Genomic DNA, 23211 nt, shown 5'->3' on the forward strand with positions numbered 1-23211 from the left:
TGGCAGCCCCCAAGAGACGCCCGTGGCCACGCTTTCCAGACTCACAGGCGAAGAACTGCCATGGCTGGTAGGTGCGGCCCAGGTCCGTGGAGCGCTCCAGCACCCAGAGGTCGGGCCGTGGGGCATTGGCAAACTTGATGAGCACGTAGGCCACGTGGAACACCTGGCAGGGCAAGAGGGAAGGGAGGCGGGTGGGCCGTCCAGGTGGGGCCCAGCTGCCACTGGCACCCCTCCTTACCCACCACAGGAGGGGTCCCTGTGGGGTGGGGTGCATGTCAGCACCGAGGTCTCTGGTCCCTAAGAACAGTCTGTGGCGTTGATGATGAGAGGCTGCATGAGGAGCAGGAGGGCAGGGCCCAAAGACCCTCAGGAGAGGACGGGCACCCATACACGAAATGGGGGAGGGACTGTGGTTTCCAGACCTGGCTCACCAGCCTGGAAGCTCTGAGGACAGGTGAGCCCCCCTCTCCCTCCCCTCCTCCTCCCTTTCTCCTGCCCTGCTTCCTGGCCTGGAAGCTGGAGTGCAGGGAAAGGGAGAGGGGTCGTTGTGCAGGCTGGGCTCTGTGCCTGGTGTCTGGGGTCCAAGGAGACCCAGCAGGGTGGGTAGGGGCCAAAAACACCCACCAACTGCACAGGGAGGGGAGGCTCTGGACAGAGGGCAGAGACCGGGCTGGTGACCAGATTTGCCTGCCTGTCCCCCACTGGGGCCTGGGCCAGCCCACACCCTCACCCCCAGCCCCACAGGGTTCCCAGTGGAGGCCCCAGGGACTTCAGCACCCACACCCAGCACTGGATGGGCACAGCGAGGAGCAGCCCTCCCCCTGCTCACAGGTGTACACCCAGCTGGGCTTTAACTGGCTGCCCACCACACCTCACAGGCCCCAATGCCCCCAGAGTAGGGAAACAGGGCCCCCAGGGCTGTGCAAGGCCACAGTCAGCCGCCCAGCCCAGTCCAAGTCAGCCTGAGGCCGCTGTAGTGTCCTCATGGAGGGACCACGGACTCCTTGAGGCTGCAGCCCTGTGCAGGCACAGGCTGCCCAGACTCCAGGCGGGAGGTGAGGTCCCAGAGTCCCGAGATCCGCCAGTCCCGAGTCCTGTAGGGGTCCTTCTCCCAGGATGGGGGGCACAGACCTATTCACCCGCTGCCAGGCTCTGAGGCCACCTTCCACTTCCCCAAGGGAGATGTGCCCTGCCTGGCCAGGGAGGGGTTCGAACCTCTTCGGGACTGACCTCACACTCAGCCCACACTGTGGCCTGTGCTGACCCATGAGCATCCCAGGAGCACCAAGCAGGAAGGGGTCTGTGTGAGGAAGGTGGGGGCACGGACACAGGCTGCTCTCAGGCAGAGCAAAGGTTCCTGAGGGGATTAAAGGTCCCTGGCTGAGTCCCCTGGGACCCGCCCCCGCCTTTCCCTGAGCGGCGGCCCAGGCTGCACCCTCTGCTGGCCCTATCGGTCGCATTTTTCCCAGCTGAGAGCACTTGCACAAATATTGACTCGAAGACACTGGTCGGCAGGGGAAGGGGGCTGGGATGTCCTTAAAGATCCCGGCCTTCTGTCCATCTGTCCACCCAAGAGTCTTTGTCATACAGGGCCCCTGGACACCTGTCCTCGAGGGCCTGGATGGCTGCACAAATGCTGGAGGGCAGGAAACCTGCGCTCAAGGGCTCCCATCTGCCCCTGACCTGGTCCCGCCCTCAGCATAACCTGGAGCAGGCGCAAACCCCTGGCCTCCCTGGTCACAGACCTTCCCTCCCCCCAACACTGCTCAGCTCAGCTGCCAACTCAGGCTGACCTTTCCGCTGCTCCACAGTTCTGTGCAGAAAGAAAAAAATGTCTTCTAAAGCAAGAGCCAAACAAAAGCCGCCTGAGTTATTTTTAAAAATCTGGCTATTTTGGGGCAGGCACGTCTCCAGGACAGAGGCTGGACCAGCTTCTCACCACCACGCCCCCCCGGCCCCACACCCAGCCTAACCTCAGAGGGCCAAGGATCTCGAAGGAAGGGTCCTGCCCTGGTGACCACTGCCTGATGGGGGCTTGGCGAGAGTCCCAAGAGCCCAGTGGCTGGAGGCCAGGGCAGGAGTCCAGAGTGGGCTCAGGCCTCCGTGGCTGTGAAGCTCTTGGGCGGTCATGTCCCCTCCCTGGGCATAGGGCGGTGGGAAGAGGTACAAAGAGGAAGCAAGGGGGTAAAGTGCCTTTCATGGTGGCCCTGGAAGGGAGACGTCACCTGTCCTGGGCAGGTGGGTGGAAGCCAACTTCCACCTGGCAGGGACACTGCGGGGCACTCACCGAAGCCACACCACGCACTCCGGCATTCCGAAGGCAGAGGTGGGGAGATGGGGGGCAGGGGCCGGACTGGGTGCTAGAGAAGAGCTGGTGGGGGTGGGAGTGAGGGTGACACTGTTGACCAGCAGCCCCTGGGCTCAGACACCACATCACAAGGGTTGGGCTGCAGCTGGACGCCCCAGGGAAGGGACGGGCTCCGTCCTGTGTCCATGTCTTGCCCTGCCTGGGCCCATCAAGGGCTGAAGGGATGGAGGCTGGGCCCAGGTGCCAGCCACACCACCTGTCCCGGGGGCAGAGGGCCCAGCCACCCAACAGCATGAATCACTGGGCTGCCTGTGACTCAACCCTGCAGGAGGAAAGGCCCCATGCCAATTCCTGGGGACAGGCCAGGGTCCTAGGCGGTGCCGGGTGGAGACAGGAAGCCCCTCCTGGCCCCAGGCATCTGGCTTAGTGCCCTGACTGCTCCCCTTGGATCAAGCAGTGGGGCCCCCAGGCGTCCTTGATCCCACCCCAACCCTGCAGATGCCCAGGCCGACCTGGAGGCCTGGGCGTGGGGTCCACCTGGTCCAGCCTCTGTCCGATTCCCTCAGCAGAGACCCCACCTGGAAACCTCGAGGAACACCACAACAGGGGTGGTGGCAGCCAGGCCAGGGCAGGCATGTCTACTCAGGCCCCCAACTGGGAGAATAAGCAAGGCCTGTCCACACAACCAGATCCGGAAGCTGGAAAACAGGCCACACGTGGCCACAGGTGGAGTGGAAAAGCTGGGGGTTCTGCCACAGCAGCCCACCCCTGGGGAAGAAAAATTAAATATGGGATGCACAGAGGACAGGTGGGGTCCCCAAGAACCCTGGTTCTGCTGCGGGGGGGGGGCCCAACCCACAGGGGTCCAGAGCAGGCTGGGGCCACTTTCAGGGACTGGGCAGGGGTGGAAGGCCTGGAGGGTGAAGGGAGGGGCACGGGGGACCCCACCAGGCAATTGCCCCCTGTGGCCCCTGCCCCTCAGTGGAGCTGAGCCAGGGTGGATTCAGTGACTCCTGACCATCCCGGCCCGAACCCATGATTCCCTGCCCCCTCCTCCCTGGGTCCAGCCCAGGTCGGACCAGATGGTTAGCCCAGGGTCACAGGAAGGGGAGTTTATCCCAAGGGTGAACCCTTGGCCCGAAACCTAAACAGTTTAGTTTCTGCTGAGTGGTATTGTCAGCGGGATTTGTTTAAAAACAGACAGAAAACAGGAAGCCTTTGGGGATGCCGGGGCCTGGGGGGTCCAGGTGGGGTGGCGGGAGCGTCTGTGTGCCCAGATGAAACAAGGGAACTGGTTGTCAGGGACAGCCCTGTGCCGCTGCAGGGGGCAAATGTGGTAGCACGCAGGGTGCAGGCGGAGAGAACAGCCCCCAGCCTGGGCACTGACAGACCCTCGGGCCATGTCCTCTGAGCAACAGTAGGAGGGTCTCGCCGTTTATCCTGTGCTGGGAGGAGGGGGTGCCTCAGGCTCAGCCTGAGGACCTGTGCTGGGGATGCCACCCAGGACCCCCCGTCCACCCTCCCCACAAGGAGCCCAGCTCAAGGGGCCGTATCCGGCCCTGCCCCTGCACCTGTCCCAGCCTTTTGGCTCTGTAACCAGAGCCTGGCCACAATCGCACTTCCTGTCCTTCCCTGGACAACTCCGCTGACCATCCTGGGGCACTAGCCACATGGCCGAGTGCCCAGCTGGGCCTGAGGAGCCATGCCAGCAGTCACAGTCTTGTAACTGGGCAGGGCAGTGGTAGCCAGGACCAGGAGGCCTGCACAGGGAGCCCCGAGCTGGCTGGCTGAGGACAGGAGGGCGGGCAGCCAGGTGAGCTGGGGCCCTCGCCCAGGGCACTCACTCCCCAAACAGGTATCCTCAATCCCATCTGTGGAGGAAGAAACTGAGCCCCAGAAGGCATGGGGTCCAGACGGCCCACCATGGCCAACCCCAGTGTCTCTTCCAGCACCCACACTGGGATCTTGCTCACTCCACACTGGCACTGTCCCTCTCATAACGCCCACCTCAGTTTCCCCAAGTGCCCAGTGAGGGCTCTGACACTCTAGTGGTCAGCAGCTTTATGATCTGTGCCTCCTCAGTACCCCATCTGGTGTGGGGGGGCGGCTGTCCTCCCTCTCTGCCTCCCTCCCCCACCCCAATCCTCCATCCACCTGTTGGTTGCTCTCCACCATCGCCCAGGGGGGCTCAGGCCCCTCACCCTGACATTTCAAGCCCCCAACCAGCACTTTTGGCCTCACGCCCAATCATCCCAACCCACACCCCGAGGGCCAGCCCCAGTGTCTCCCTCTGTGCCTTGACCCCCACTTTGCACCCCACGTGGCCTGCCCAGTCTGCTCTCCTGCTCCTGCGGCTCTGCAGGGAGGCCCTCCCCTCCTGCCGGGAAGGGGGGCAGTGCTCCTCCTGTTCCTTATCTGAAGCCTGATCTGGGGAAGGCGGGTTGAAGCTGCAGGCAATGGGGAGGGGACTGCTGGGGACAGTCCTGCCCCATGGCCAGGCCACCCAGGTGGATGTCTGGACAGGGAGAAGGACACAGGACTAGAGCCAGCCCCGGCTTACCCCTGACCAGCTCCTTCAGACCTGAGCCCACTGGGCTGGTGGGCTGGTGTGGGGGGTGGCCATGTGGCCTGAGCCTGGGCACAGGGGTCTGGGTGAGGCTCTGGGAAGGCGGCCTGAGCCAGTGATCTGACTGCTGGGCTCCGGAAACTTCCAGAGGACACAAGGGGATAAGCTAGAACTGCCCTCCAGGGGGATCCCCAGGCAGGTCAATGCTTCGACTCCGGGAACTGCCTCGAGTCACCAGAGCCACCAGCCGTGGAGACTCTTCCTGGGGCCCCACCGCCAGAGAAAGAAAGAATCCCCTTCTGAGGCTGGAGCTCAGCAAGGCTGGGGCGTGAGACCCAGAGCCGGCCGTGACGCAGCCCAGCACGTCCTCCTCAGTCCTCCCAGAAGCAGGAAGCCCTCCTGATGCCCAGTGCCAGCTGCCCCACCCCTTTCCCAGGGCATCCGCTCCAGATCCCGGAACAAAGGCTGCTGGCGGCCCGCCGCGGGGGGCGTGCCCGGACCCACCACCCACCCGGCCTGGCTTCCTCAGGGAAGCCCCAGCCACACCCCAGGACCGGCGCCTCAAAGCAAGAGAACCCAGGAAAGAAATTTCCCTCACCCATGGAGCTGGAAACTGGGTCTGTCTACCCACCCAGCCCAGAGCTCATGAGTGGGCAGTCCCAGTGCCCCCTGCCTCCAGCCCCAGCCAATCCCAGACATGGTGGAAAGGGGTCCTCTTCCCTTCGTGTCACTTTACAGTGGGCGGAACTGGGGCAGGGCGTGTACATAGTGAAACCTTCTCCCTGACCCAGCAACCATCTGAAAGCAAATTTGCTCCAGACCTGGACACCTGCAGCCCAATTCACAAATGTAGAGACTGAGGCTCAGAGAGGGCCTCATAGCCAGGAGGCAGAGCCCTCTCTGTGGGTCACAGTGCCAGTCTGATCTCTCAGCCCCCAAGGCACTTCGGGCACTGTACCCACCTGCTCTGCAGCCATCCTGGGTTGCCATGTAGACTGTCCCTCTCCCCTCTCCCAGCCAGCCAGGCTAGTCCCTCAGAGGAGGAAGGGTAGAAAGAATCCACCAGCACCCCTCTTTCGGCCCCCAGTGGGTGAGAGCTCACAAACATGGCCACTGCTGTGCCAGAGAGATGAGAGACCCCTGGAGTCGCACAGGGGCTCACAAGGCCCCCTAGGCTGCAGGAGATAGGGGAGCCTGGACTTGGTGAAAACTAGGGAGATGAAGAGAAACAGGTCGGGCCAGGTGACAGCATGGAGTCCAGCAGGCAGGGTGGGGACAGCCCTGCCCCCGCTCTCCTCTCCTTCCCTCCCCACACAGGCTGCCTCTCCATGGGGCACACCAGCAAATCGACTGCCCCCTGGAAATTCCAGGTCACTTGTTGGGACTTGAGTCCACACCCCTCACAGGTGCCCACTGGGCAGGCCTGCGGGCCTCCAGGCTGGGGGCAGGAGGTACATCGGGGCCGGCCAGCCTCATGGGAGACTCCCTGCCTCTCAGCTAACACCCAGGGATTGTAGTGGGGACATTGTGGCTCTGAAAGGGGCAGAGACCCCTGGTCACAGTGCAGGATGGCATCAGGGTGGGTGGGGACACAGGCCTCGCAGAGTGTGGGCCAGGCTGGGGGCAGGAGGCACATCAGGGCCGGCCAGCCTCATGGGAGACTCCCTGCCTCTCAGCTAACACCCAGGGATTGTAGTGGGGACATTGTGGCTCAGAAAGGGGCAGAGACCCCTGGTCACACTGCAGGATGGCATCAGGGTGGGTGGGGACACAGGCCTCGCAGAGTGTGGGCCTGGCAGGGTCGGCCCTGCAGCCCTGATGCCCGGTGCTGGCTGCTTCCCCCACCCCGTCCCAGGAAGCAGGGGAATTGTCGGCAATTTTGGGATTGTGGCCCCAAGGCCAAGCACCTGGGCAAGGTCACCCTGAGTGGGATGCAGCCCAGTAGTGAAATCAGGGTCCCAGGCCCTGTCTGGGGCTCCTCAGGGCTGGCGGTGGGGCACCAGGGGTAGGGGGGAGGCTCACCACTTGGAAGCGCCCAGCCCCACCCTGTTGCCTGCACAGGGGCTTGGAAGGCCAAGGAGAGCCCAGAGCTGGCAGCCTGAGCATGGCCCACCTAACCCCCCTTGGCCACTGCAGCACAGGTATCCCAGGAATGTCCACTTCCGCTGGCCTCCCTGCCGCATTCCTGCAGCCCCTCCTACGCCCGCCAGGAATTCCTCAGAGTAAACACCAGGGAACCCTTCCAGGGGCAGCAGTGTTCCCACCCAGCCTCCCATGGCTGTCCACTCTGCAGCCCCCACCCTCATTCGCATGTGACCTCTGGTGGAGCCCCGCTCAGTCCCCTCTTTCTCGTGAGTCGCAGGGATGTTGGAAGAACAAACAGAAGGGGTCGCTGCCATGCTTCTGTCCTGCTGGCTGCCAGCAGTCCTGTCCGTGCCCAGCCCCCCGGCCCCCAGAACTCAATCTGGGTGGGGACCTCACCTTCTGGTCCCTGCCCCAAGGTGAGCCCCACGGCCACAGAAACAGGGGTGGGGGCTGTGGCAGACAAAGAAAAGACTACCTGGCCCAGGTCCAGGGTGATGTTGACCTCGTTGTACTCCAGGCCGCGGGATAGTGGCGGGCTCTGCCACCAGCGCTCTGTGCCATCAATGGCATTGCTCACAGGGTGGGCCTTGTTACTGTTCGCAGCTGTGCAGATGTCGCAGTATTGGCCCTGCAAGGGGAAGGGAATGGTCAGCTAGCCAAGAGGGGCTGGGGACCCCCTGACTCCCTCCAGAGTCATCCTCCTGCCACAAGATGAGCCATGGGTCCCATTACACTGGCCTCCACCCCCAGTCTTCGAACCCTTGTCCACCATTCATCCATTTGCTCGGCAAACATGCATTGAGCATCTTCTTCCTTGATTCAGTGGAGATGGCTCACACGAGAGATGGAAACAGGAAGACCATGGAGGAAGGGGGCACCGGCTTTAGGTGGGAAAATCAAGGCAGGCCTCTCTGAGGCAGTGGCATCTGAGACCTACATGGTAAGGGGGTGTGTGCTCCAGGCAGCAGCATGCCAGTGCAAAGGCCCTGGGGCAGGAAGAGCCATGGGGTGAAAAACAAAGAGGAGGGCAGGACACACACTGCCCTCCCTGCCAGCCCCTGCAGGGCACTCCAGAGGGCTTAGGCAGGGTGGGAAGCGGGGGGGACAGAAAGAGAGAGGAAGGTGCAGCTATAGATGGAAGGATTATTGGAGGCGAGGGCTCCCAGTGGCCAGAATGGCTGGGGGAGCTAGACATCTCCCCCCGCTGACCAGCCTGTCCTCCAAACCCTCCTCCCCAGGCTCTTGCCTATAGCTGTCAGGATTAGGGTCTCCAGAGAGACAGAATTAAGCTGTTCCGGCAGCTTGTGGGGACAGGCCCTGGAGTGGAGGTGTGTGGGTGGTGGCAGGTGAGGCCTGGGCCTCCTGGCTCTGCTGCTTCCGAGCCCTGGGCCAGGGCCAAGTCATGGCAACTGCTGAGCCTCAGTGTCCCCATCTGCAGAGTGGGGATAACTCTGCACCTGCCTTGGGCCACTGTGAGGATTAAAGGATCACACACAGGGCCTGGCAGCTGCTTTTGTTACGGTCCAGCCACCTGCTGGGGGCCCATCCTCTGTGGGGACAGAGGAAGCTCTCGGCAGGGTCCCGGACTGCCGTCCTGGTGGGGGAGGAGCAGGTGCTGGGAGCCTGGGAGGGGGTGGGAGTGGGGGTGGGCAGGGCCTGTGTGGGGCAGAGCTTGGCCCTGGCTGCCAGCCCAGTGGAGCTTGCCCCTGCAAGGAAACCAGACCTGCTGTCCCTTCCCGCACAAAGGCAGCCCTGGAGACTTGGCATTGACTGGGGCCCCAGAGGCCGAGTCTGGGAAATGCAGCCGTCCACCCCTCCCAGCCTCCTGGGGGACTAGACCTCCTCCCAGGAGGAGGTGGGAGTGTGGGAGATACCCTGCAGCCACGCCCAGGCCCCAAGCCCCCACATATGCATGGTATGCCCCTGCCTCCCCTGGACAGGACTCTGCCCCGGGCCTCTGCTGTGCATGGATGGCAAAGGCAAGAGACCCAGCAGCCAGTGCCCGTCCAACAGGCTCCTAGGACCCCGTGAGGGTGTGGGGTGGTCCCCATCTAAGACCTTGCCCCTACTAGGGGCATTTGGGCTTGCTGTTCCCCATCTCAGCTTAGCTGTCACCTCCTCAGCAGGAGCATCAGCTCTGGACCACCCACCATGCTGACCTGCAACCCCCCAGCACATGCCTCGCTTTATGTACCCCACGGCAAGAATCGAGACCTGGAACTATCCAGCTCTTTGTGCTTGGCGCGTTTACCGTCTCCCCCAGACCCCAGAGTTCCACGGTGGCTGGCAGGGTCCACACCTGCCTTGTCCCCAGCTGCATCCTGAGCCCCCGCCCAGAGCTGCCACCCGGAGAACACCCAGGAAAATGACACGACCCATGTGGGCTGCCAAGCTGTGGCAGGAGCTCTCGGGGGCACGCAGAGGAGGGGCCGAGGACTCACTGACAGCACCGTGTTTGCTAGGCGCCTGGCTGGGGTGGGGGTGGGGAGGCTCCCAGAGGAGGTGGGTGTGGGCGGGCCCTCTGGCTGCCTGCTGGTCAAGACCCTCCCAGACACGTGAATACCACAGGGAGTCTGGGTCGAGAGACTCAGCCCGGAGAAGCATCTGCTCACCCCCGCAGGGCCAGAGTTGGTCTGGAGAGTTAGGGTGAGGCTCCCTGCAGCCTCAGCTCACAGTGGACAGAGCTGGGTCCTGCCAGGAACAGAGCTAGGAAACAGTGGAGGGGCTGAAAGGACTTCCCCTTCTGTGAGTCACCATGCTGGCCTGGCTGCCGAGCGCCGGCTTCCCCTGCTGGGCCAGCCCAAAATGCCTCTGATGCCCATTTGAGATGGCAAGGGCCTGCACCCCCACCTCATCCAGATGCCTAGTGGGGCTCCCCGCAGGCAACTTCTGAGCCATCTCCTGCAGAGGGTCTCTGAGAGCTGCTAGTCTGCAGCCTCGGGGCTGCACTGCCCAGTTTCTGGGTCTCACAGCTCAGTAACTCTCCCATGCTGGCCCAAGACTGGGCTCTCAGGGTGGAGATGAAGAGGCACCTCCTGCACCTGCCCGCCTCGCCCCACCTGGCTGCTCTGCTCCAGATGGGCCTGCAGCAAGGCCCTATCACCCACCCAATCAGCGGCCAGGCAGTCAGCAGACCCACTGCTCCCAGAGAGGAGTAAGAGGCGTCCAAGGTTACACGGCCCTTCGGGCGTGTCCGCAAGTAGATCCTTCCATAGCAGCCTTAGAACAGGGCACTAGTGCTCAGTGCTGCAGACTTTCAAATGGAAGCCTTCACCTCTCTCTTGCTACATGTGAGCTGGGTGAGGCAGAGCCCACAGCTCTCATCCAGGGCCAACCCCGGGCATATAGCACCACGGCCACCATTTCCGGAGCGGTCACTGTGTGACCACTTCCCAGGTTCCCTGGGCTAAGCTCACAATCTCAGGTGAGGCAGGCCTCTGCACTGTGCCCATTTTACAGACAAGGAGCTTGAGGCTCAGAGGGAAGCCACATAGTTAAGGAGAGGCGGAGGAGAGAGCTTTGATCCAGGCCATCTGGCTCCCCGGTCAGGCCTTTAAGCGCTACAAGAGGGTAATAAACAGCCACTGAGGGGAGAGACCTGTGCTCCCCAGCCAGTGGCACAGGCAGGAGGTGGGGAGAGGTAGTCTGGGGTTTGGAGGTGGCCTGGAGCCTCCCCTTCCCAGCTGAGCAGTAAGGAGGGGCCCTGAGAACTCGGCTAGGCCCTCAGGGACAGGTTTGGAGACACCCACAGGAGCTCCTTCCTGAGACCTGGCCCCTTTGCTGTCAATCAGATGTAGTGAGGTTCCCCACCAGGAGGTGCCAGGTTCCCACCGCTCACCCCAGGTGGACCCTCTTCTGGCTCGGGGGCTTCAGGCAGGTGTCTGCACCTTTCCAAGCCACAGTTTTCCCATCTGAAGTATGGGCTTGAGACTCCTCTGTCAGAGGACCGTGCTGGGCTTAGAGGAGAGAATGCCTGAGTCCAGCAGCCCAGGTTGTGCCAGGCAGCGGGCGCTGCCATCCCAGGATGGCCGCTCCGCTCCTTCCTCCCACTGGAGGCCCAAGGGTGGGGCAGGTAGGTGGGCAGGTGGGGCCCAGCTTAGCCTCCTTCACTCATGCCCCAACCCCCTGGCTCCTCTCCCCGCCCCCCCAGCTACTCCATTCCCCAGCTACTCTCCTCCTTGCCCAGCCTCTCCTTTCAGGATGGTGGAGGCAGGTCCCTGGAAGAGGGGGTTCAAGTTACATCAGCCCTTAGGGCCCCCAGACTCTCCCTAATGTGGGGCAGGGGTGGGAGACTGGCCTGGAGTGGACTGTCAGGAGCCTCTGGAGTAGACTAGACTTTGCCCACCCACAGCTGACCCCAGCCCCAGCCTGAGTCCAGAGGATCTCAGCAGCCCTGATTCCTGACAGGTGTCCATGTGTGGGGCCACCTAACCAAGCCCACCCACAGGCTCATAGCTTGGGGTCTTCAGGGGTTGAAACCACACCTCTCCAGGGAGACTGAAGCGCAAGGTCTCTGCCATACATGCTGGGCAGAGATGCTGCCCCTAACGGGAGCCACGTGTTCCCACCCCCAGTTAAAACTTCCACTACTTGCCCTCCCCTGCCTTGAGGGTCCCACCAAGTTTCTAGACCCCTTAGTGGAGAGGCTCAACCCTTGGCTGTGGGTAGTGAGAGCCTCGGGGGGGGGGGGGGGGGGGCTGGCCCCAACACCAGAAGCAGAAGTGCCTGGCCCCTCCCACCCCCATCCCGGTCCCCATCCGGAGGCCAGCAGGTTCCAGCCTGTCCCGGGGGAAGGCGGAGCCGCCTGCCCCCTCCCCACAGGCAGCCTGCCGCCCAGGCCAAGTCCCGCCCTCCCCGGGATCCCGGACTTGGGGCCGCCAGGGACTAGGCACCAGCCCCCCTCCTGCCCGGGTCACCGCCGCCGAGCTGGACCGCGCCCGGCCGCCCCCGGGTCCGCGCTGGGGACCCTGCATTCGGCCTTCCCGGAGAAACGCGCAGTTTCCCGGCTGAGCCTCAGTGGCCGGGCCGGGGTCGCTCTTGGTCCCCCGAACGCGGAACCGGGTAGTTCGGATGGGAGAGCCCGAACCTGGACTCTCGCCGGCCCTTGGCGCTCCCCCAAGAGTCGGGCCGGAGTTCCGGAGCTCGAGTCCGATCGGTCCCCGGCGCCCGCGTTCGGACGCCCGCGGGTGGTGTCCTCACGCCCCCGCCCCGCTCTCACCTGGATGGTCTGGTTGGGGTCGCCGCCCGCCACGGGGCCCCCCACCAGCTTGCAGTAGAGGTCCTCTGTGGGGCGCGGGGGTCCGCGCGCCGGGCCCTCTTCGCCGCAGGTCGCGGACGCGGCGATGCGGGCACCCTCGGCCAGGTTGAAGTAGGGCGGGTGCAGGCTGAAGCCGCCGCCCGCCGTCGCCTGCGCCCGCGCCGCGCCCAGCAGCGCCAGCCCGGTCAGCAGCAGCAACGGCGCGGGGCCCCGGGGGCCGCCCGCGCACAGTGCGCTCCGGGCGCAGAGCCGCGCGCCGCGCTTCGCCATCTTCCCGCTCGGGGGCAGCGGGTGCTGCGAGAGCCCGGCGAGTCTGGAGTGCGGCGGCCGCCCGGCTCGCTCCGCCCGCGGACGTCAAACCCCGCCCCGGCCCGCCCGGGCTCCCGAGCCCCGCGCCCCGGGGAGGGGGCTGGCGGGGGGGGGAGGGCGGATCGGCGAAGAGGGAGAGGGCGGGGGAGGGGCGGCCGGGCAGCCTTAACCCTTCGGACCCCGGCTCGGCCGGCCGCCCGGAAGGGACACCTGCTGGCCTCGGGCCAGGCAGTGGTAACCAGGCGCTGCCGAGTCACCGCGGCAGGCCGTGGCTCCGGGTCCCGAGTAGGGCCCTTGCGCTCCCCACGGCGCCCGGGCCCCCACACTCCCTCCCGCCCGCTCTTCCCATCTCAGTGGCCCAGCTCTTTGTTTCCCTAACTTCAGGCACCTCTCGGAGGCCGAGCGCCCGGGCGCCCCCCCTCAACCCCCCCCCCCCACGCCACCCCACTTGCCCCATCCTGCTGGTGTTCGGGAAAGTGCGTTGTGCCAGCCTCGAATGGCCATGGGAAGGATCCCAAGCTGCAGAGGGACACTGCGATCCCAGGTGGGGACCCCCGCTTCCTGGAGCGACCATGTCAGACTTAACCCCTCTTGCTCCCACCTGCCCAGCTGGGCTTAAAAATACTCTCAAATTGAGAAATGGGGCAGGAGGGAGTAAACCCGGGAGCCCACCCACAGGCCCTCTTTGGAGGAGAGTGGATGCTGTGGTCCGTCCCCTGGTTGCTGGTGAGATTGGCTCCTCAGGGAGTCAGGGCTCGAGTCACACATCAGTTGAGCCCTGCTATGTGCTTGAGAGCACCTGAGCCTGGGCACTGTGGGCTCCATCGACTCTGTCTCCCTGCCTGAACCCACGCTGGGGACCACTCCCCTGCCAGGGGCCGGCAGCTGGAGGAGGCTGGGCGAACAGTGCAGGACCTAGAGGCCAAGCTCAGGGCTGTGTCCCGTGTTTCTGCCTCTGTCTGGGTGGTGACGGCCACTGGGTCTCCTCCCCTTGGGCTCCTGGGCCAAATCCGCCTCGAGGGAAGCCCCGAGGGGGTGGGGGAGGGGCCGCAGCTGCTGGGCTGGCAGCTCCCTGGGTCTCCAAGCCAGGCCAGCTGGGCCATGGTCCCACGTGCGCGGTGGGGCTCACATCTCGCTGGGCTCCCTGGCCAGCGGTCCTTGCGGGGGGTCCTGAGCTGGCAGCTGTTCCCGGAAGGTTGCACCAACGTGCGTATCTTGCTGGCTGTGGCTGGCCTCCTACTGATCTCAAATCCCAAGACACTAGGCAGCCCCTTCTCTTCAGAGTTGGAAAATGGGCAGTGGGGGTGACCCCCCATCCATCCACTTTCCCTCCCCGAATTCCTCTGTAACTTCACTGTTGGTTCTCCCACCTGCGGGAGGGGAGGAGGAGGCGGCTCCCCTTTGCTGGAGAAGCTCTGAGTGGGGGAGGGGCTGGCCATAGGGTGGGCGGGGGACATCAAGGAATCCTGGGTCCCATGGGGAGTCCGGCTCATGAGCTGATTTATAACCCCACATGAGGGACACAGAGAATCACCTCTTCGCAATAGCAGGTCCCCAGACAGGGGATTGCCCCCCCCTCCCTATTGCCTAGAGGTCCTCCCACCCTGTACACCAGGTAGCATGCTCTGGCCCCAGGCTCCCCTTGGCAGCTGGGGGTCCTGACAGCCTGGGGGGAGCTGGAGGCTGAGAACCCTCCCACTGTCCCCCCACCCCAGGGTCTGGCTGGACTGAAAACCTGCCTGCTTCCCAATATCTCTGGAGGGTCCAGCAGGCAGAGCTTGGGCCAGGAGCCCTCTGAGCCTCCCAGTGGCCAGGCCAGGCCAGGAAGGGGTGGGAAGGACGCTGCCTGAGAATGTGCTGAGTCAGCCAGAGCAGCCAGCACGGGGAGGGTTAATCTGGGGCTAGCTGCTTCCCAGCAGACAGCTGCCCCAGGAGCAACTGGCGGCAGGGTGGTGGGGAGGGTGGAGGGGGGCGGGGTAGATGAAGTGGACCGAGGAGAATGAGGTGCGAGGGGCTGGGTGAGGTGTCCACCCTCCACCCCCACCCTCTGCTGGCCGGTGTGCCTGGGCTGAGGAGGGGGCAGCTTGGTGGGCAGAGGAGCTACCCCAGCCAGGCTGCACACAGGCGGGATGGGGGGCGGGGGTGGGGGGCTCGTCTCTGTCCACCGTCACCTCCTGCTGTGGCCAGCAACCGTCTCTCCTTGTCTTCCTCCCCTCCCAGGCAACCCCACCACTCCTTACAAATGAAGAAACTGAGGCCAAAAGGGACAGGGGTCAGTCAAGAGCACACAAGTTAGTAAAGACAGAGGAGTTAGTCTTTTCTCCCCCACATCTATTGGGTGCCTTTTGGGTATAAGTCCCTAATGTGGTCCCCCTCCCCGACACAGCTCAGGCAGCCCTGAATCCACAGGATAGAGGGTGCCCTTCTGGGAATGGGGGTGAGGTTGGAGGAGTCAGCTCACCAGAGGAGGGGGAGGCCGCCCTCTCATGGGACAACTGAGATCTGGAGCCCCCCCATCCAGCCCCAGGGTGACAGGAGCCCTGGGGCTGGGGGAAGGGGCGGTCAGAAGTCACAGATGGGGGGTCTGGCCCGTCTTCCCCAGCCCTGGGATACAGCCCCTGCTGAGGGGCAGCCCCACTCACCTGAACCCCCACCCCCACTCCGATGTCATTCCTGGGAACGCCCCTCACCTTTGCTCAGCCCCACCTGGGGACAACTATGGGGGACCATGTGACCAGGCCACAGGCACATCTGACTCAGTCCTGAGCCACAAACTCTTAACATCGAGAGCCTCTTGGGAAGCAGCTGTGCTCTGGCGCTCCACACTCTGGCGGCGTCACTGGTAGCAGATGACCGTGCAGATCCTGTCTCAAAGCCCAGCTCTCCTTCTGGGTCCTGCGTCTTTGGGAGAAGCCTCAGTGTGGAAGTGGGCTCCATGCAAGGTCACCTGAGGAGGGGGGCATGTGTCTGGACCCCTTCTAGGGCTGGCCAGTGGGTGAGGCCCTGTGGCTCTCTGCTCCAGAGCTGGGAATGTTTGTCACAGCAGGAGAGGGATTGGGGGAAAGCCAGTGCTGGGTTTGTGAGCTCTGATGCCCTTCCAGGGAGCCAGCCAGCGAGAACCTCTGTCCCTGTCCTTGGAGCTGGGAGCTGGCAGCAGGGCTGATTCCGGTGGCTGCTGTCAGCATAGTCCAGGTCACTTCTCTTGGAGGGGGACACAAACTAGCAAGATGTGGGAGGCCTCACAGCTGGGAGAAGGTCTCATCAGGACGTTGTTGACCCAGTGCACCAGGAAGTTTCTGGGCCTCTGCTGGCCACTGCTGGGCCCAGGAGCCTCCCTGGCCCTCTGCTGCACAGTCCACTGCCAGAGCCAGCACAGAGCCAGGGAGCTGGGGGCAGGAGGTCACCGGGCAGCACAGACCTCCGAGGAGGGGGGACTGGGCTCAAGGAGGCCCAGAGCAGCAGCCCAACCCCTCCTCCAGGCCAGGAGCAACCTTCCCCTGAGGGTGCCACCTGTCCCCAGCCTTGCCAGGGTCAAGGAGCTCCTGCCCTTGGAAAGAAGGGGCCAAGGGAGAGTCTGGGGCATTTCTGGACTGAGGAGGGTCTGGAAACAAGCTCCTTGCTGCTGCTCTGGAAGCAGCAGTGTTTTTTCCTCCCTGGCTGCAGCCCAGCTGGGCCAGCACTAGGTTCCTGGTGGCTTCTAGGGCAAGTGGTTCTTGGAAACCACAGAGGCTAGGCTCTGGAAACACTAACCAGGAACGGAGGATTCTGACCCACTGGCGGCCTGGCCTAGGCCCCCATTCTCGGAGCCTCCCTCTGCTGCTCCGCTGCTACCTGCTGGCCCTAGGCACCTCTCACAGCATGGCCCCTCGGCTTTTCAGAGCCTTCCAGGGCCAGCACTGTGCCGAGAGCCCTGTGCACAGCATGGTTATCATCTCACTTTTTACAAAGGAGGAACCCCAGGCTCCAAGAAGATTAGTCACCTGTCCAGGTGATGTCGTGCGGTACCTGCCACTCCCTGTAGACTTGAGCCAAAGGCAGTCACTGCCGCACAGATCAAGGCCTGACATGTGGGGCAGGTGGGTTCACACGGAGGGTGGGAGATACAAACAGGCTTAGGTGGTGCCCAGGTGCCGGGAGACCTCCTGGGACCCATCTCCCCAGGTCCTGGTTTCCCCGCAAGGGTTCCTCAGGCTCCTCTCCCTCACCTGGTTCATTTTCTTTCCAACTGGGACGAAGGTATGGCTTGGGCCTGGTGCCCTGGACAGGTGGGCCAGGCCCTGTGGCAAGCACTCGAACCTGGAATGCTCAGAAATGTATGGGCTTCGTGTTGCTCCATGGGGTGGTCAGTGTAATGACTGGGAGTCCAGATTCCAGCGTCTAGCCTGGATGCCTTCTCCCCAGCCTCAGTGTGTCTGAGCGTGGGAGAGTCCCCTGCTGCTGCTGGCTGATATTGGGATGCCTGCCTTGTGAGTTTTGCTGGGAGCTGGAAGGAAAGGTCACGATGGCAGTCAGGGCTATCTCTGCAACCTTACTGGGCGCTGGACCTGGCCTCTCCCCAGTCCAAATGGGGCTTCCCCTTCTCTTAGAATCAAAGCCTGACCCCCACGCAGCCACCAGGCCCTGCAGAGCCAGGTGCCTTCCAGCCACCCCACATCTGTGTCCTCCCAACTTCTCCCACTGGGGATTTTGACCTTCTTACCTCCACCCAGAACACAATAGATCCCCCGCTGTCCCTTTGTCTGGCCGCAGTAGAGCCTCTCAGCAATCCTCACCTGGTCTGATTTCTTGATAGCATTGATTTTCTTTAATTAAATCTGGGCTATCTCCTACCTGTCTGCCTTGTCATTGCCAGTGCCTGGCACCTAGAGGTCGCCTGGAGGGATTGCAGTGAATATGGACTGCCCCCCCACCCCAGGCAACCCCATTCCTGTCTGTCCTACCACTTCCCAGACTGGAGGTCCTGTGAGCCGGAAGGAGGAGCTTGCCTCCGAGAAGCAGCCCCTGCGGGGGGAGGGGGGTTGGCGGAGTTCAGAGAGGGGCTGCAGTCTGTGACCGGGCTGTACTCACCCTCCCTCACAAGAGGCCCCTCTGGGACCCCACTCTTGGCCTGAGGAACAGACCCCACCACCAACTGCAGGCCCTCCCCAAGTCCAAGCTCCATGCCCAGAGCCCGGCACAGGCTCACCAGCCTCTGGGAGGGGGCCCTAGGGAGGGGCCCGGGGGCACCCTGGAGACCCCCGCACCTGCAGCTTCAGTGTCAGAACAAAGGAAGGCTGGTCCAGTGCTGAAGCCGCTCTTCGGACCCCAACTCCATGCACGTCTCTCAGTGGGGGTCACTGCTCGCTGGGGTGTGAGGTTGGGGGTCCAGTTCTCCTGATTCCAGATCCGTGGGGAGCAAGTGGGGTGAGCCCCAGAACACGGCAACAACCCAGTTTAAACATTGCTGCAGCATCCACATTCGATGCTGGGTGCCGGTGCCCACATCTTTGCTGTGTCATTTTTAATCTGATTTAACCTTTGGTCTTCCTGCCCCTAGTTCTCCATCCCACTCCCCCCAGTTCCTACCACTGTCCTGCTCCATGCCCTGGCCTGGGCAGCCCTGGTGAGCCCCAGAGGCTCGGACCTGTGGGGGAACCAGGCAGGGACCGAGGGTTCCCCAGCACAGTGGGAAGGCAGGTGGCACCCAGGGACCCTGAGCCCCAGCCCTGGGGAGCTCAGCTTGCTTGTGGCCCCGTCCCTCACAGGACCGAGGCTCCCATAGGCCCCTTGCCCCACCTCTGTCTCGGGGGCCTGGCTGAGCTGTGGTTCCCATAGGGCGGGGGGTGGGGTGAGGGCTCTGAGCTTCTCCAAGAGGTGCCCACAGACGGCCTTATATGGCCAATAGGCCTCGAAGCCCAGGAGGAATCTAATCTCCTGGGAATGCCCAGTGGGAAGAGCCAGAGCCAGGACAGGGCCTGCGCTTCTCGTGAACCCCAGTCTTCTGGCCTGACAGTTACTTAAAGGGAGCCAGCTTAGCCCAGACCCTGTCGCCAACTTGGAGACATCTGGCTGGGGATCCCCATGAGGAAGGGGCCATCTGCAGCTCCCCAGGGGTCTCTCATCACAGTGGGGTGAGCAGGTTCCCCTAATCCAAGCCAGATTTCCTGCCCTAGCAAGAGCAGTGATTTTGAGACCAGCCCCTCTCTCCAGGCACCACAATCAGCAGTTCCCAGACCACACAGATGCCCCACGGGGGTCATCCTTTCAGTTTGGCCTGGGCCCAACAGGCCCTGCTCTGTGCCTGGCCAGCCAGGGCCCCTGGCCCCCACCCACACTCCTGAGCCCCTCTGCCGTCTCCTCTCTTCTCTCTCCTGACTCTCCCTCTCAGGTTTCTCACTTCCGGCTGCTCTCTGTCTCTGTCTCTGTCTCTCTCTGTTTTTCTCTCTTTCTGGCTCTTTGACTCTGTCTTTCTGTTCCCCCACCCACTGCCCTAGAGCTGCCAAGCTTAGCTGTGGGGTCCTGGGCAGCCCTTGCAGGACTGGGCTGGGCAGTGTGCTGGCTGGTGAGGACACAGACCCTCTGGGCCCAAGCTGACAGGCCCCAGCTCCATAACCGCCACCCAGCCAGAGTGGACACCCCATCCAGGAGCAAGGAAGTGCCCTCTGTTTCCTACCCCTGCACGTAGGCCCACACTGAGGCTGTGTGTCACGATGTCAGGCTACCACCCGGGAGGCTTCCCTGAGCAGCTGGTGTTCCCCGATCTCCTTACCAGGCCCTGAGATAAATAAAGACGATATGGGCGGGGGTGGCGGAGACTGCTGACCCCTGCCATGTGCCATTGCTTGCAGGTAGGCTCTTAGGTCACTGCAGGGAGTCACTATTCCCATTTTACAGAGGAGGAAACTGAGGCTCGGGGAGGTGCTGTGACCCAGGGAAGGGCTGGCAGGGTGGATGCCTGCGGCGTGAGCAGCTGTCTGTCCAGGACCATGGCACATTCTTCCTTCATTTATTCAGTAACTTTAATTGTATTGAGCGTGGCACCAGGCCTACTCCAGGGACACATGCCACAGCAGGGACACGACGGATCCAGATCCCTGCCTTTCGCTGGTGGGATGGAGGGCTGGTCCAAATCCTCCAGTTCATGACAGATTGTAGGGATGGCGGCTTCTGAACCAAGTGTTTTCCACACTAAAAGCGCCTTCCTCAATGCAGCTGGGCCCTGTGTCCTCACACCACCCGGGGAGGTGCCGTGCTGCCCCAGCTCCCAGGGACAAGGCAGTGTGTCCTTGTGGGTCAAGGGTGAGATGCTCTGACCTGTGTCAGCCCCCCAGATGGGAGCCCTGCAGCAGGCAGGTCTGTGTTCACTGCTGCATCCCAAGCCCAGCGCTGCACGGCAGCTGGATGATGAGAGCTGAATGACCCCACACCTGTCCTCCCATCCCCTCGTGCTGGCATGGAGACCAGCGTCCCACCCATACCAGGCATGGGAGGCCCTGAGAAGGGAGGTAGGTTGAGCAGGCCAAGGCCAGGGGAGGGGGACCCAGATCCATCCTCCTTTTGTGCTACCAGAGGTCCATAGCGCAGTCCTCACTCTGCAGCCACAGAGCAGGACCAGAAAATAGGACGATAACAGGGGCGGGGATGTGGGGGTGAGAACCCTTGCACACGGGTGGCGCAGCTGCTGTGGAAGCCAGTCTCCTCACATGAGTAAACAGAGAGTCACACGAGACCCAAGGGAAACGTAAACATGCGCTGCACAGAGCTTGCACAGGAGCGTCTGCAGCAGAGCTGGTCACAACTGCTACGCACCCACTCACTATGAGTGCAGAGACCATGGCCTGTCTGCACATGGAGTGTTGGCCAGCCACAAAGAGGAGCAAAGTTCCAAGCCCGGCTTGTGGAGGAGGCTGCCCGGGGGCCAGGAGTGGGCAGCTCAGGACATGCCGCAGGAGGGCCCCTGCCAGGTGTCCAGAGTGAGGCTTGGCTGGGCAGGCGTGGTCTTGGATGCTGAGTGGGGGCCATGGAGGCTGGCCTAGGTGGGGTGGGTGCCAGGAAGCCTCCAGGTGGAGGTCAGTAGAGGCAGGGTCAAGGCCTAGCACCGTGGACCACCCACACAGATGGCTAGTGCCAGCTGGGCTCTGTCCCCATGTACAGAGAGGCGTGGGCCCATGTTTGGGGCCACAGTGAGCCCAGGACACCTAACCCTAAACACGAGGCTGACTCAGCCTGGAGCACACGTCACTGCAAGGTCCCAAGGAAGGGTGAGCCTTGGCCAGGCCCTTTGGGCCCCAGGTTACTGTGGGGGTCTGGGGCTTGACTGTGAAAGCCGTCCCCTGCCCCGTCCCACAGGTGGCTTGACTGGGGTCCCCTAGGGTCCCCAGGACTTCAAACTGCCAAGTGACATCATTTCTGTCTACTGTCACCCCAATTTCACAGGAGGGCTCAAGAATGCCAAAAAAGTGGGAGGAAGGCTCTGGGAAGGCAGGCAGCCTGATGTGCCCAGGCCGTGAGGCTCAGGCGGGGAGGACTGTGCCAGCCTGCCCTGGCTGGCCTGGGGACGCCACGTGCCTGACCAGCCGGGAAGCCTCTGGCTCAGTGCTGGCTGGCCGAGAACAGAGGTGTGGGCCAGGTGAGGAGGTCCCCATGGGATCCCAGCTGACCCCAGCCCCCTGCCTGAGTGGTGGGTGGGCTCTGTTCCAGGCTTCTGTTTGCCCCAAGTTTCAACATTAGCAAAATATTTGTCCTGTGGCTCTTCTAAGGAAATATTTCCTGGGGGAATGTAAACACACGGAGACTTGGAAGGCTTCTGCCAGCCACGGATTGTGGTGGGGTCTACTGGGAGCCCAGGCTCCTTCTTGGAAGGAGTCTAGGCATCCCCCAGCAGCCAGGTCGGGGGGGTCTGTGCCTGGTCTCCCTCATGGCTCCCTCTTAGACCCTGGGAGCAGCAGTGAGGAAGGCAGCTACTGCCCGCTGCCCTGGCCCATCCCGGGCTTGCTGTGTGACTGCAGGTCCCTGGACCCCTGAGTGCGTGGGGGAACTGCTTCTCCTGCTTCTGTCTTTACCACCTGACTTGGGCCTTGGTGCCTCCCTCCCACCTCCGCGGGAAACCTGGGCACAGTGGGACTGCCAGTGAGACCTGGCACTGGGTGTTTTGTGTGTGCTGCCTAATTGGATGCTCGGCGCCAGGAGGGAGCCACTCTTGTCACCCCCTTTTACAGACTACTTGGAGACTACTTGGGACCCATAGCCAGCTATGCCTGCAATACTGCCCCCTGCTGGTCAGGAGGGCTCCGCCCGGGCCCCCACTGGGCTGGTAAATACCAGGCCTTATCTGCAAGGTGCTCCTTCCCCAGCCTGAAAGGCTTCCTTGCCGCAGGACTTTACCCACATGCTCTCTGACAGAGGCCAACCCACATGTCCTCAGCAAGCTCCCCTGCAGGCCTGCTCCCATAAACGGAGCAGGAAGAGCCCACCAGAGGCTCTCTGGGTCCCGTGGGAGGCTGGTGCAGATGCGGGTCTGGGCCTCCAGTATCTCCACCAGGAATGTGGTGAGCCCCCCACCCCCTGCTCACCCAGGTGGAGGAATGTGGCAGAGGCTGCTGGGAGCCGGGAGCCTGGGAAGAGGGGCGTGTGAGGCCTCTGACTCCCGAATTCCCCAGGCCTGGCACCAGGCACTGCCCTGCTGGAGTACCTGCCTCTGCAACCACCACCCCCCGGCCTGGCACTCTTAGGCTCTCCTTCTCTCCTCAGGTTGCAGGGAAGACCGGTGTGGAAGGACGGATCATCTCAGGTCTGCTTATTCTATGACAATGTCCCCTCATCCCTGACCATACCCCCATGTAGCCTGTTCATCTGGGCTGTTACTCTTAAAAAACCTCATTCAGTCACTTCCCTGTGGTGGGGCTCACCTTGTGCACTGGGAGGTGTTGAGCTGCCTCCTGACCTCCACCCACTAGAGACCTGCCAACCCACTCCCAGTTGTGACAACCAAAAATGTCATCAGACATCACCACATGTCCTGGGGGATCCACCCCAGGTAAGACCCAGTGTCCTAGACCCTCTGAGATGCTATTGCCTTTCCCCAGGCTATGAGCTCCCTGGGGACAGGTCAGTCTTTCCTGCATACCACAGAGCCTCTGTGCCCTCCATGTGGCCTGGACACAGTAGATGTTCAGTGAGCACTTGTGGAATGAGTGGATAAATGAATGAATGACTGAGTGAAAGGCTCTCATGTAGCCCTCGTCATACAGACCTGGACCCTGATGCCCAGATGTGCTCCCCAGCTCCCGGTGCAGGGCTCCCTGAGGCTGGGGCCAGTGGCCAGTGGGCAGGGGCTGTGTCAAGCCCTGGCCACGTGGCCAGTGGGGTCTAATTGGGCCTGGCCCATTCTTGGGTCCAAGAACAGTTCAGCCCCTTCCTGGTTGGGGTTCTGGGGCAGTCTTGGGGCTTCAACCATCCAGCAGGTGGCCATGAGGAGTGAGCAGAGCACCCTGCATAGGATGGAGGACCCAGGAAGCACTTGGCAGTGGTGGAGGTGGCACCGTGGGAGGGAAGGTGCCAGGTTCTAGACCAGATGCCCTCCTGGACCTGCAGTGTGTCCAGGGCCCACCACCCAGGCTGCTTGGGCGCTGGTGGCTCCCAGGAGCCTCCCACCAGCATGGCCAGGTGAGGAGTCCCCACAACATGGCAGTGTCCAGGCCCCAGGCT

At 63.0% G+C, this 23211-nt stretch overlaps 1 protein-coding gene across 1 annotated transcript in view; it reads right to left on the reverse strand.

Moving 5' to 3' along the window:
• The window catches only part of LAMA5 (laminin subunit alpha 5), a 48141-nt gene extending 35655 nt beyond the window's left edge, over window positions 1-12486 (reverse strand). The window contains exons 1-3 of the mRNA XM_063092986.1: window positions 12178-12486; window positions 7435-7587; window positions 46-163 (exon numbers count right to left, since the gene is read on the reverse strand). Of these exons, the coding sequence (XP_062949056.1) occupies window positions 46-163; window positions 7435-7587; window positions 12178-12486 (580 nt within the window). The remainder of the gene's footprint in view (window positions 1-45; window positions 164-7434; window positions 7588-12177) is intronic.
• Between the last annotated feature and the right edge of the window lie 10725 nt (window positions 12487-23211).

This window comes from Cynocephalus volans, chromosome 1, assembly GCF_027409185.1.
Source record: "Cynocephalus volans isolate mCynVol1 chromosome 1, mCynVol1.pri, whole genome shotgun sequence".
NCBI lineage: Eukaryota > Metazoa > Chordata > Mammalia > Dermoptera > Cynocephalidae > Cynocephalus > Cynocephalus volans.